Consider the following 15,323-nt stretch of genomic DNA (forward strand, 5'->3'; position numbering starts at 1 on the left):
AACAGGTTCAGGTGGGGGTAGGAGGGGGACCAGTGAAAGAAGAGCACAGAGTTGTAGAACTCTTTCTGAAGCCAAGCCTGGGTCTCTTTGGATTTGTGAGCTGGCGTCCAGTCCTGCTGCCACACTCAGGGTCTGCCAGCGGTCACCCGATTGCACCAGAGGATCATCATATTCTTCAATACATCTAGGTACACTTTGGTGTTGACTTTCAAACCAACTTCGAAGATGTTAGGTGTCATGATGTAGCCCTCACTTGAAACCGCAGTAAAGACCATAGCCATGGCCAGAAACTTTGTTTTCATCACCCTGGGCACGACCCTGTTATTCATAGCAATCCAGCGATGCATTTTGAGGGTGCTGGCAATGGTCCTGTTGTCATAACTTGGATTGGTAGAGAGCATGAGTTGAACAGCAGCACATCTCTGATCTCCCTCATTGAACATTGTGCCACTTTCAAACATAATAAAAGGCTCCTATCGGTATTGGGATTTGGACACAACTTGTCAACTAGAAGATGGTTTGCAACAAAAAAAGAAAACTGCTTTACATCAAACGGAAATGGAATCATGTCGTCTTTTCCAGGGCGACAATTTTATCATTCCACCCTATACAATTATCCCTCTTGAGATCATTATATTCATTGGTAAATGAATAGGGAGTTTATGGTTCTTGAATTATGATGAATTGCTATGTCTTTTTACCTTAAAACTGATGTTATAAATTTTTAATGTTTCATGTTTCAGGATTTTCAAATCTCTGAGCATGAATATGCATTCACTATGAATATTAAATAAATCAATTAAGGTAAAGTATAGTAGAAAAAATTAACTGAAATGTTGCCCGAAAGCTGCATGCTCGTCAGACTACCAAAATTTAAAATAAGAAGACAGTCTCATTCTATATTTAAAACAACTTTATTGGGCATCTCTGTTGTGGTGTAAATAAAAGACAATGAAAGCGTTGTTAAAAAATATTAACTAACATACAGCTGTCAAAACCGCACTATTCTGAATCTCAACATTCTGCTGTCAAAACTCAACTCCAAATCTCGACGCTCCGCTATCAAAACTTGCTCCACTGACATTCAAATCAATAATAATTCTGTCTAAAAAATTAGGCTTTTTATATTCAACCAAAAACATCTGATTTATATGTTATGTGATAGCATTACATGCATATAAAGAGAAAGGCAGCCATTTCTTTCTTCTTTTTATCTACACGGCACTCCACATACTGCACAAAAAAAGGTTTATCCTAATTTTTAATCGCAGAAAGAGAAAAGTGTTAATAAATGAACAAGTCTATGCATGAAGACAAAATGTTATAGAATCCATAAGTCGACTAAATATCCTGTATGTAGAGAACAGTTAAGAGTTCATGTTATAGGAATGTCCATACACACTCAGGTGTTCAAGTTAGGCCGTGTCCATGTGTGTATGTAGGTATGTGTGTGATGCATGGTTAAATCCATATATGTGCGGCTGTAGTCATGTTGAATCCGTTGGTCTTCTTGTTAAATCCTTTGGTTTTCTTGTTGATTGAGGGCTAAATAACTCGCATGTTTCTGGTCCCGTCCCAAGAGAGAAGTTTTGTGGTTGGTCCAAATAACATGGATGAGTAGTTAGCAATGGCATCTCATAGCTGAAAAAGAGGAAGAAGGTGGCAGGTGTTGCCTTTTAATACTATCAGTGCTCATATCAGTTTGTATGAGAAATGATACTTGCTTTAGCAAATCAGAGATAACGTTAAATGCTTGCACCAATCAGGGCCCAACCTAGAAAATAAACACAGATTCATGATATTGCTAACTGCAGCTTGTTGCTTCTATTGTTGTCATTTGTAGCTACTACAACATATTCATTAAGCATTTTTTAATAAAACACAAGTAGGTTTAAGCGTTTCTAAATGAACACTTCTTGACTAAAAATGACTTTTATATTCATGTAAAATAATAGTGTGGTCTAAAATGTAATCAAATAAATTGATTATGTGGTGAAAGGAATAAAATGACTTACACAAACAGATGTACCTCTCTCCTGTCGGATGGCGGAAGGAGGGAGGGAAAGAGAAAGAAAAAATATTAATTTGTAGAAGGCTCGGTTAATATGCTGAGGAATGAGGCTTAAAAAGAAAGCTGAGGTAAAGTTTGGAAATGTACATTGTGCCGCAGCTGTCCATCAGCTGAATGTTTGCAAAATTGAAGATAAAGACTTTGAAGCAAATTTCGATGGAGAGAAATGGACAGTAAGATGGAAATGGAAGGGAGAGCCTCCAGTATTACAGAATAAAGTGCAGTATCATAAAAATTCTCTGAAAAGTGAGAAAAATTTAGAATTTGAAAGAGAGGTGGAAAGATGGATATCGAGTGGCATACATCAAACAAAGATATTGACAAAAGAAGTTGTGCAACATTTGAAGAATTGAACAAGATTAGCTATTGACATAACACACTATCGTGAAGGAGCATACTTGTCAATAATTGAATGTAGACCAAGTAGACTGGCGATATGGAGGGAGTTATATGTGGAATCTGCATTTGCAATTGCAGCTGAATTAGAAAAGGTGATACTTGAACGAGGTCTAGTAAGGGAGGTGATAATGATTAATGGCCCCGCTTTTCACTCAGAAATCTTCCAGACTATGCTAAAAAAAAATGGAAGATAAAAAGTTATTACAAGGCAGCCTTTAGTGGAGCAACATCATCGGACAGTGAAAGCAATATCCAAGAGAGGAAAGATATCACCTGAAGAAGCCATATTCTGGTACATGGCCTCTAAGGTCGGACAGAGAGAGAGGACACAGTGTCACACAGATCAATTTCTGATTATGAATGGAGGCACCCAAGAGATATGTCCCCAGAAATTGATGAGCAAGAACCAACCAGAATTCAAATAGGAGAAGAGGTTTAGGTGAAACCTCCTAATGCATGATGCACAATGCGATGAGGAAGAGGGGTAGTTATAAGAGTGCAATCCCGTAACAACTTGAGTGTTGATGGAATGCAATGACATGTTTTAGACTTAAGGCACGTGGTCCAGGCACATGGTCCAGGTAGATAATGAGGATGTCGGTGCTGAGCCAGAGAGTAATGAAGATGAACCAGTGCCGATGTAAAAACTGCAGAGAGAATGCAATGTGCCTAGCTGGACATGGGATTATGTAATGTAAAATGATCATTAATGATTATGAGGGCACATGGTCTAAAATGTAATGAAATAAATTGATTACGTGGTGAAAGGAATAAAGTAACTTACACAAACAAGTGTGCCTCTCTCCTGTCGGATGGCGGAAGGAGGGGGCGGACAGAGAAAGAAAAAAAATATTCATTTGTAGAAGGCTCGGTTATATACATGTGGTATTGATTTGTATAAGAAGACAGAAGCCATTATTAAAATGACGAGTTGAAAGCACAACAGCAGTTCTTGTTTCAACAGCAGAGAGAGAGAGAGAGAGAGAGAGAGAGAGAGAGAGAGAGAGAGAGAGAGAGAGAATGGACGGTGGAAAGTTTCAGTTGAATTTAGTCGTGGGAAAGCAGGAGTTTGAACAAATATTTTTTCTTCATTTAATTTTCCTTTTCTCTTCCATTTCATATGGATAAATTTTATTGAACGTTAGTGTTCTTTCTGAACATATTTATTTAGTAGAGGAAAACCAGCAGTGCGGAGATGTCTTACTTTACTGAATATACATAATACCAACGTATTTAATTACAAATAGTTATATAAATGTTTTGTTATTTAATCATGGTTTCCTTAATACTTCATTTACAAAACCATGTTGATGTATCTAGTTGATAACTGGTAAACCTTCTTTCATTCATTTCCATTTCAATATGCATACATGCTGTCTAGTGTTCAAACTTCTCAATTTTCTTCCTTTGCCGTAATATAACTTTTATAAACAATTTATATTAATTATCTACGTAGTTCTTGGTAAAATCCCAAAGGCGTTAATATCAACTAAAAATAACCCTAAAAAAGCCAGAAAGCAGGCCACACATCTTTCACGGTGAACGTTTTTGGACACTCTGAACTCTCAATCTTTATCAATCCTTTATTTTCATTGTCTAGTTGTCAAGTTGTGTTATTTAATATGAATATTCTTTGTCATTCTTTTATTGGATAATTTACTATCTTTAACAAATGTCCTTTCTGCCAGATAATAACATTTTCTTATCATCAAAGGAAAATTTGGTACAACTGCAGGAGAGTGGACATAGCCTCTTTCCCTAATGGGACATTTAGGTTGGTTAGATAAATAGCCAAGTTAGTATTACCAGTGATAGGTAATAAAGCCAACACCTTCTCAAAACAAAGAGGGACTTTTAGGAAGGTAAATGTTTTACCCCTAATGAAATATATTTAAAGAACACAGAACAAAAGAACAACAAACTTCTTTTTAACAATAACCACTTAGAATGTTTATTGGTAGCAGGAACTGGTAGGTCGGACTGCGAAAAAAGAAGGAGGAACAGAAAGTTCTTTTTGAGGGTGTCATTAGTCGGTCAGCACTGTGTCGTCCCCAGCTAATAGCAGTTGTCTCCAGTGGAGGCTGTCGATGCTAGAGCAAGATGTCAAGTGGACAGGGAATGAGAGAAGAGGTGTTGCTTAGTTGAAGGTCTGGTCCTGACTGACTGACGTTCCCGCAAGTCTTTTTAGGGAGGAGATGAATCAGTGCGCCCTGTTAGCTAATAGGTCAGCCTGTGGCCGGAGAACTTAGAGGGAGCATTGATTCACTAGAGAAAATAGTTCTCTGTAACTGCCACAGACTGCTTGGGAGGGTGCACCTCCTAGGATCAAGCTTGACCATACCTCATTCTGATAAAGATGCATGGTCTTATCAAAACAGTTCTTACCCTGTCGAAATGAGTGCCAAAAATTGATCTTCTGCGAAAGGTCACAAGGTGGGTGAGGCTTTAGAGGATTTTGTGAGAGGTCGTTGACTCAGTGGATTTATACATTGGCATCAGGCATCAGTACTCTCGTGCAAGGCCACGGAAAAAAAAAGAAGCTCTTGTTGATAATAAACATCCAAAAGTTACTAATACCTCCCCCCCCACACACACACCCTGGTGAGGCAATAAAAACACTCCCTTCCACCATAAATAAAATAAAAAGCCTAAAGTTAACAAAATGTTAAGTATTTAAAAAAAAATTATTATTTTATTGGCAATGATGGTGATGCTGCTGCTGCTGCAGTATTTTGAGTTACGTTAGAGTGAACTCCCCTGTGTGATTTAAACACTGAGTTAATTGACTAGTCACATGGCGAAACACGTATGATTTAATAATTATATAAAAATTATAACTTAAATTCCACCGGCTTTGCCGAAAAGGAAACATAACATTGTAACCTTGACTATTCGTTTATTTTTTTTTCTTTTAAGTATTCAAAACAAAACTGTCTAATAATTTCCATGCTATTTGAATATTTGTCGCATTTCGTTTCCATTGCATCATTCCGCACATATTTTAATGTTTGCCTTCATGATTGACTGAGCTGCACCATGTTGGGTTGAATCTCGTATGACTGGTACCCGAGAGAAAGGAAAACAGTAATTTATTTTTTGTACCGTTTTAAAAAGAGAGTCTTGCTCCCTATTTGCGGTGTCTTGATTAAAAACTTGCTGATTTTTCAGCTCGGCTCAGGTATGTAAAACAACAAAAAAAGCAAAACAAAGCTTGTGCACGTTTTGAACGTCCGAAATTCTCTTTTTAAAGACAAATTATATACGATTGTTTGATTTGTAGTTTTAAGATTGTTTTATTTTCAGCATCTAAAATTCTTTTGTTTTGCTAGTTTTTAATATCATAAAAGAAAACAAAAATAACGTAATAACGGAAAGAATTCATAAATAATTCTAACCTTAATTGTAGGGAAAAATGATAAATTCAAATTTTAATGAAAAAAATACTAAGTTCTCATCAAAAAGAATAGAGGTACTTGTTTACGGACCGTGCTGAAATAATAACGTTAAAAACTCATTTTTAATGTAGGGAGGAGGCTTTAACTATTGTGCTTTCACCTAACAGCTTGATAAACAAAAGATACCGTGAAAATTGAATTTAATTTTAAAAATCATGTTAAAAAAAATAAGTGGGTGCTAATGCAGAGAGTGATATCCGCGCTATTTTTAAAATCGTATTTCCACGTTTAATTAAAGTTTTATGATTTTTTTTTTTATTCAATTGTAAGGTTAAAATACAGAATAGGTACAAAACACCCTCCCCTCTCCATATTAAGAATGTTTTAATAATAACTCTGCATGAGTATCAATAAGTCTGCGAAAATACTAGAATGAATATTAAATGTAACTATGAATATTTTGCTCTGTTTTATATTAAATTGCAATTGAAATGTTCAAACTACAAATCATAAAATGATCGTCTTCCGAAAAAAAAAAAAAAAAAATTGGGACGATAAAAACGTACACAACAATTAAAAACTAATTATTATTAGTACTGGTTAGGAAAAAATAGCATTGTTTAGTAATAGTCGATTAGAGGCGAATTAATGTTTTGGAAATGCAATATACCTAGGCGAGGCGCCATCTTTTTTTAAGATTATGACATGCAGAACGTTTTAGAATGAAAATGAAGGCAGTATTACATATTAAAAGTAATAATTAAAAGCGCACGCACGCATTTTTTTAAACACGTTATGTTCATTATTGGCAATAATAGGTCGTCATAGCAAATATGGTATGATGTAGAACATAAGCCGAGAATACTCTCATATTTACCATTTATTTAAAGTGTTTATTGTCTATACACAATTTTATATTGCCTTTTCGAAAAATCTTAACCCGCCTCTAGTTTTGACTTTTATCCTTACAGAATATGTACAGATGAGATTGTAATATTTTATTTGATAGATTTCCAAAATGTCCCCAATTGACTAATAATAACTATATGTATGTAACTGGTGTTGTTCAGATAGAGAACGTAAGAGAAAAATAATTCTAAATTACATGTTTACATTTTTTAAATACAATTTAAAATTTTGGTGCTTCTACAGAATTTGAACTGAATCTCAAGTTAATGTTAAAAAAAAGTTTGATTCAAATCCTGAAAAAAAGTGCCAAATTTATTTTCAAAACACGAAAGTATTGTAAGAAATTTGACTTTTAAGTAGCGTATTTTACCGGGGAGTATTATTGTAAAGTACGAATAGTTTTATTAATACAGGTATAACATAATAATTGGCAATTATTAATCAAGTAAGTGTTTACATGCTCTTTTACGGTTAATATTCATATTTTCTTAAATTTTGAAGTGCATATTTCTTTTTAATCAATATAATAGCCACATTGGATAAACATGAAGAAAAAAAAATGGATCCCATTCGTAAGCAAGGTTTAAAAATACACCCCTTCTTTTTAAAAATAGCATTAAAAACACCTTCATTCGAACAATGAAACATGACAATATTTAATATTTCCGATATTGTAAAAAATAAATATATATATTTTCTTTAAAAATATTACATTAATATAATATTTAAAATGAATTGGAAATCGGAATTCCTAACTCGAAAGTTTCGCCTTCTGTTGATGACTTCGCGTTGTAATCCATTGCATTCGTATTGGATTACGTTTACATACTTCGTGTACTTTTCTTACAGTGTTATTTATTTATTATTTTTTTTTTTTTAGTGAAAACACTTATTGTCAATGTAAAAGTTATGGTGGTGGGCGATATTGGCTCAATAAAAATCGGTAACTTTCTCCGATAACAGAAGAAAGGCAACCACACAAAGTTAAACTGATTCTTGAAACGAAAAAAACACATTGTTACATTTTATTTAAAATTGGGCGCTTGTTAAGATACAGTCGACAGATTTTTTAATGCGTCGTTTTAAGCAAAAACACTTATTATGTACTTAATTGTCATGTCGAAAATAGTAATATATCCAAAAATTACGGAAAAATCGAGTAGAAAGTTTATTATAGTTAAAGTAATTTTGGGTTTGTATTACTGTACACATAGATTCGAAAAAGTTGTCAAAAAAACAAATATATAACAAATAAATGGGTAAAACTATACAAACACCGTGACAGCGAATTAACCCTAACCCTAACCCCTAAACCCTAACCCTAAGCCTAACCCTAACGCTGTCACGGTGTTTGTATAATAATACCAATAAATGTTATCAAAGGCAAGATAAGTTACTTTTCTACCAAACTGGATATATTTTTCGTGTTTTTATTCAATGTAACATGTTTATTCAGCTCGAAAACCATACAGTGTTTACCGATGTATTGGAACATTCAAAATGGCGTCTTATTCTCTCTTTAACACGGTAAGTGTGGGAAAAGATATTATAAATAAAAAACCAGATCAAATACTGTTAAAAACTCGCTCAATATATGTTACCGTGACATAGGTTGACATATATTCGGCGGGTTTTTAATAGTATTTTGTATAGTTTTTTTTATTTATAACACCTTTTTCCATACTTACGGTGTTAAAGAGGGTGTGAGACGCCATCTTGAATGTTCCAATACATCGGTAAACACTGTATGTTTTTCGAGCTGAATAAATATGTTACATTGAATAAAAACACAAAAAATATATCCAGTTTGGCAGAAAAGTAACTTATCTTGCCTTTGATAACATTTATTTGTTATATATTTGTTTTTTGACAACTTTTTCGAATCTATGTGTACAGTAATACAAACCCAAACACAATAACAGTTTTTCTACTCGATGAATTTTCGAAATTTTTGGATATATTACTATTTTCAACATGAGTTATGTGTTTTCCCTTAAAACGATATATTTAAAAAATCGATTTATTGACAATAAGCACCTAAAATTGTACTGCAATTTAAGATGCAACAAATGATTTAACTTAATACCAATTTTATTTTGCGAACTTTGAAGGAGGAATCCTTCTAGATTAAGATAATTTTTATTTGTTCCGAACCAGAATGCTCATTTGGGAGAGCTGGATTTTCTCAAAATTAAAAATCGACTTTGTGTCTAATTCTGACCTCATGGGTTGGCGAGTAAATAGGAACTTGGAAAAAGAGAAAGTCCTACATAACCCTAACCGGGAATCAACACGTTCTATTAAAATAAATCTAGGCATAAACAAAGCGAAAACGTATCACTTGGCCTTTATACCAGTATTTTGTTTAATTTTCGATTTTTGAGCGATTATCGAGACTCATCAGATGACTGTTTCATGTCTGCCATTTTTTTCTTGTTTTAACTTTAGATTCAGCACTACTTATTTGTTAAAATAAGTTAAAACTTATTCAGGTAGGTAAAAAGTAACTTATCTTGCCTTTGGTAACATTTATTTGTTATATATAGATATATATTACTATTTTTCATTTTGTCTATACTGCAAAATGCCCAGAAATCTTTATGAATATTTGTTACACCTTAAATTACAATGCACTGCAAATCGAATAATCGTATACTAAAATGACCGTATTTTCAAAAGACAATTTGTGAAACTGAAAACATACGCCACTTTCTCTCTTAGATTAAAACCTAAAAAAAAATTCGATTTTATTAAATTCTTGTAAAATAAGTTTTAATTCTAATCCTCTTAATTTTTGAATGGTATGTGTATACTAAAAAAGATAGACACTCTGAGTACTCGCACCTAAGTTCTGTAAAACGAATCTATCAAGCTAACACGTTAGAAAATTAGGTCTCATTCTAGTAGAATGATTCTACCCTTACATCATATTCCTGTTCATCCAAGTATAAAAATAAGAGGCGAACCTGAACGAGAATCCCCCCTTCCCCTCAAAAAACGGCTTTCGGAATAAACACCCCAACCTCCCTATGTTAAAAACGGCTTTTTTGCAATTTTTTCAGTGGATTATTAGATACTAATACATAAGGGGTGAGTGATTCTCGTTCAGGTCCGCCAAATGAGATTCTGCAATATTTGTACGCAAAAAATGCCTGTAAAAACAAAATTATTTTAGACTTAAGTGACAGTTTCGGGGGGGGGGGTGTTAAATGAACATAACATGATCATCCACTTTCTGATCAAATAGCGTTTTTAACGACATGTAGTCATTTTTTTTTTTATAAGATTGATCATTTTTAATTTCTTAAAAATCAATTCTAGGTGTATATTATTTTTTCTGTTAAAAGTATCTATTCAAACCTTTTTGTTGCTTATCCATTTTTTTTTTTCATGCTGTTTACATGAGTGTGTGTCTTGAAGCGGTGAATATTTTCAGGTGAAAATGTACATTAAAACGTGTTATAAATAAAATAATTATTTGTTTTAATGAATATTGGTCATGTCTCTACCCTCACCCATGGCTTCACCAGAAGTACTACCCATTAAACACACAATTGCATTTGTTCACCCAATTCTACGTAGTGGGATCACTCTCATCGTTCTTTGCTAAACTCTGTGAGCATTCTTCTTTTTTTTTTTTTTTTTTTTTTTTTTTTTTCCATAAGACACTTCCTGAATCATCAACGACATGGACACGTACACCTTTTCATTTGGCATTTTTTTGGAAATGATCGTTTCCCATTTCTTAGGAATGGTCATTCATGTGCTTGATTTAGTCATTTTGGCAATATTTACTTTTTTAAGTGATGAAGAGTAAGTAATTTTTTTAAATATTAACTTTTCTTTTAGCCCCCCCCTTCCCATATTTGTTACCCTCGCCTCCCTTAAACACACACATTTTATCTTTTTTTGTCATGTATCCTTCTGGTCTCACAAAAAGTATTTGTCTAACTACAACCACTACCAACAATTTCCCCCTACTCTTTATCTGTGCCTAAATCTAAATGCAAATTTCATCAACTGTGAAGAATTAATTTCACAGCTAAAAGATTACTTGAAGACCCAAAATTTGCAAGGATTTCTCGATTCAGTGTTGCAGAAACATTGCGTCTCAGCGTGCTTCGTGAGCTGGTAATAGCCTCCCTGGTAATCTTCCGTGACTGAGGCAATTTCAAGAATTTAGTAGAATAGGGATTATGCATATCACCACAAAGTTGAAAGATTCAATAAAATTCATGATGGAAATTAAGCCGAAATAGTACTTTCAGATTCCCCAACTGGGCATTAATTCAAGCTCCCCACAAAGGGGTTTCAACCACAGAAGCATGAATTTCCATGAATGCTCTCTGTAGGGGAAAAAAGTGGGAAAATGTTTTTGATTAGTATTTTTTTTTTTTAATTTGACTAGCATTACATGTCTTTATATGTTGTTCATAACTGGAAACTAAATTGTGTGCCTTTGAAAAAAAAATTAAACAAAGTGTCATGCATGCATATATAAAAAAAACTTCCATTCAAAGGACAACTCCCGACAGGCAACACCGCAAGTGCTTTAGCAGTCAAATTTCAACAGAACAGATGTTTTCCAAAAACTACTCCTTCGTGGAACTGTTCAGCTAGCCTACTTTCCAGCTGACTACAACATAGGTGTTCCTTCGGGACAAGATCAAAGTGTAGTATCTGTTCTTCAGATGCTGCACTTCTATTTCTTGTTCTTTTTCGGTGGAGGAGAAATCCTTCACGACTGAGACAATTTTTATTTTTGTACCTTTTCTCCACGTTAAAAAACGACCCTGGTGTCTAACTCTGTCCCGTGGGGAGGCATAGTAAATAGGTACAACATAGGTGTTGTCAAGTCGAATGTAAACAAATTCTTGTTCAGTTGTCTCCTTAAATCAATTTCTACTCAATTTCCATTACTAACAATTAGTACACAGATGTCTCTGTGACTACTGTACACTCATTAACTCTTATCCTCGAGTGGGCTTTGTGCCTTGATAAGTGGTGACTGTCGTGTAAATTAAACAAAACTCCTCTTGTCCAGAAATGGGTGATCATTGGCGCTTTGTTAAATTTAGTGAAATACAGAGTGGAACGGTAAGTGTTGTCCTTAACAAAACAACATTACAACTTTATTTTAAAACTTTTATTGAAAAAATCAATTTAGGTCACTTGATTAAATAGTAGAGCTGACATCTATTCAGTGTAACCACCTTCAACCTCAATTACCGTCTCTATATGGGTCCGGAATTGTGAGCATGCCTTTTCCACAAGCACCAGTGGGAGCTCAGTGAATATTCGGAGGATTGCGTCAATAAGGCTGATTTTGGTGTTGTGGAAAGTTATGTTGATGTTCTTGACGACATATGACCAAACAAAGTAGTCTAGTGGATTCAGGTTGGGAGAAGAGAAAAGCCAGTGAGAGAAGGGTACAAAGTCATAGCACTCCTTCTGAAGCCAAACCTTGGTTTCTTTGGACTTGTGGGCTAGCACTGAGTTCTGCTGTCACATGCAGGGTCTGCCAATGGCCACCTGATTGCACCAGGGGATCACCACACTCTTCAGCACATCCATGTACACTTTGGTGTTAATTTTCAAGCTGACTTCAAAGATATGAAGTGGCATGATGAGCTCATCACTTGAAACCACACTAAAGACCTTAACTATGGCTGGAGACTTTCTTCTCACTACCCTGGGCATGTCCGTGTTATTTGTGGCAATCCAGCTATGCATTTTAAGGGTGCTGGCAATGGTCCTGTTGTCATAACTTGGATTGATAGAGAGTATAAGTTATATAGTGGTGCATCTCCAATCTCTCTTGAACATTTTGTCACTTTCAGACGCTCTTATCACTCTTGAGATTTGTACACAACTGGCCAACTAGTAGATGATCTGCAATAAAAAAAGAAAACCTGTTTTCATCAAATGGAAATGGAATCATGTCTTTTCTAGCGCAACAATTTTATCGTTCCACCCCGTAGAAAGATTACTTGATGATTTTGGAACCAGAAATTGGCGAGAAGTATTTATCAAAAAACAGTTGCCCATTATATTTTAGGTAGGATGTTTATTTTTTTTTGTTTTTGTTTTGGATGTAGGGATTCCATTAATAATTTTTTTTTTTTTTTTTTACTATTCTTTTAAATTATTAACACAAAGTTAAACTAGTTTTTCTAATTAGAATTGTAAATTATTTATTACAAATAATCAAATTAAACTTTTTATTGGAGGTGGGGGGGTCTATTTTTAGGTGATTACATATGATTTTACAACCTTGCCACTCAAACATAGTGGTGAAAGAAATTTAGTGAACTCTCTTAACGAAATGTTCACAGACGTTTTTCAGGAATGTAGATAAAATTGCACTAGTGGATAAATAGGAAAAAAATGATACATGGGGAAAAATATTGATGAATATCTGAAAATGAGTATTGCAATCTAGGAAAGCCTGTTTCAAGACTGCCAGCAACCACTGTAAAAGAGTAATAAAGAACATGAGAGAGTATACTCAGTCCGTCAAGTCCAAACTAGCTGAGCCGTGGTTTGGTTCCCACCAATTTTGGAAAATAACAAACAGGGTCCTAAATAGAAGTGTGTGTGCTCTATCCCAACCATCATCAATGGACCTGAGGTAATCTCATCAGCATCAGACAAAACCAAACTCTTTGCCAAAAACTTTGCAGTTAATTCTACCCTACGTGATTGCCCTTGAAATATCAAAAGCCTTTGATAGGGTATGGTATAAAGGTCTACTCTGGCCTGACTTTCATGAAAAACTTGTCTAGCTGAAACTACTATCAATAATTTCCCTCACTCTTTATCTGTGCCTAAACTTAAATGTAGATTCCATGAACAAAGCTTCTTTCTTAGAACTGCACACCTGTGGAACTCTGTTCTGTTTTCCTGCTTTCCAACTGACTACAATATGGTCGTCTTCAAGTTCAACGTGAACAAGTTCTGATGAGCTGTTCCCCTTAAGTAATCCAATTTACCAAATTTCCACTACTAACAATTACGACATTTTCCCCATTGACGACTGTACACTCATGAATCCTTATCCTTGAATAGCCTCTGGGCTTTGATAAGTGATAAATCCTTTGTAAAAATATATTAAAAAATAGTTCATCAAATTAAAAAGAAAATATTATGTCTACATTTAAAAGTAAAAAATTAACTTTTAACTCTAATAATTTTTTAAATTTCGTCTATGGGTTTATTTTATGCTTCTCAGTTAATATACAGTCAACAATTAGTGATACATAACATATACAACTAAAAATGGCCTTTCACATCATTCAAATAGTGATAGCATGTATTTTAAATAAAAACATTAACTATAATGATTTTATACAAGAATAAGTTTAGAAATGTGACGAGTGACATTTTTTATGATTCCCTTAAAATTAACATGATTATATAGAAACAGTTTGTTTCCAAATGATTACCAAAGTTTATTGATTTATTTTGTTTGGCTTTGCAAGTGGGACGAGGCAAATTAATCCACCATATTTATTTGTTTTGCAGATTTCCTTTTTTCATTTTTCTTTAGTTTATTATCCTGAATTATGGTTAGTGTTTTTAAGCAAATTAAAAAAAAAAAAAACAACAAAAAATTTGCTTAATATTACCACTAGTTCTAAGTCCAGGTGGCAAACTTTCTTTCTTGGTTCATTTGGAGGTTTTGGGTGGGGCATTATCATCTGGACTTGTTGCAGGGTTAACGGTTGATACATTCTGTTTTGTAAAAGAACAAATAATAAAATCAAACAGCGTTTATTAAAAATTTAATTGAAATTTATTACAAATGAAGCATAATGATATATTCAATATAGAATATTGCTGAAGAAATTCTTTTTTATATGACAGTGCACTAACCACAAAAGTCAGAAAACAAATTAATGCAGTAGATAAATTTGCTGTGTTACCATTTGCAAAGTCAGACAAAACTAATTGATAAAATTTGGCAGCAATCTTGAAAGTTAACCACTTCAATATAACCGTTGATATCAACCGACTGCCTACTGTTCAATTTATTTGTTTTTTGATATGAGATCTTTTATCACTTTTTGAAATTTGTTTGGAAATGGAACAGCTGCTAAACTTTACATATAGAAACAAAAAGTTACAATCATGCTTTTTTTTTTTTTTTTTTTTTTTTTTTTTTTTTTTTTTTTTATCACTTGCTGGCATGGCGTTTTCTGTGCAAAACATAACTCCTTCCAAAAAATGCTTTTGCAGAAATGTAAGAAATTCTCATGTAAATTTGTTACATAATTTTTGCCACAGAATAAAGCACATTTTTGCTAGTTCAAAAATTTTTTTCAAAAATTACAAATTATAGTAAAGGAATGCGTTTTAGAAGACTATTAATTAAGGGAAAATTTAATTTTTTTTACAAAGGAAGTAGGTAACTTTATTATACTTTTATTGTAAAACGAGCAGGTATGTTATAACTGATGTGACTAAAATATCTAATTCGGGTTGATATTAATTTTAAGAGAATCCTAACAAATGCCACTTGGCACTATTTCAAAATGCTCCATTGTATT

General features: G+C 33.7%; 1 protein-coding gene across 4 annotated transcripts in view; it reads left to right on the forward strand.

Annotated features, from left to right (window-relative positions):
• LOC145247998 (acetyl-CoA carboxylase-like) overlaps positions 1 to 15,323 on the forward strand; it is a 248,546-nt gene that overhangs the window by 16,817 nt on the left and 216,406 nt on the right. For 2 of the 4 annotated variants that reach the window (XM_080109673.1, XM_080109674.1), the window contains exon 1: positions 10,448 to 10,587. The exons of 1 other annotated variant lie outside the window; for it this stretch is intronic. In XM_080109673.1, the coding sequence (XP_079965799.1) occupies positions 10,463 to 10,587 (125 nt within the window). In that variant the 5' untranslated portion in view covers positions 10,448 to 10,462. Of the gene's footprint in view, positions 1 to 5,219; positions 5,649 to 10,447; positions 10,588 to 15,323 lie in introns of those variants that run through there. One more of the 4 variants, XM_080109675.1, reaches the window with a different exon arrangement.

This window comes from Euprymna scolopes, chromosome 26 (genome assembly GCF_053919585.1).
Source record: "Euprymna scolopes isolate OS-2025 chromosome 26, ASM5391958v1, whole genome shotgun sequence".
In the NCBI taxonomy this organism is placed as follows: Eukaryota; Metazoa; Mollusca; class Cephalopoda; order Sepiida; family Sepiolidae; genus Euprymna; species Euprymna scolopes.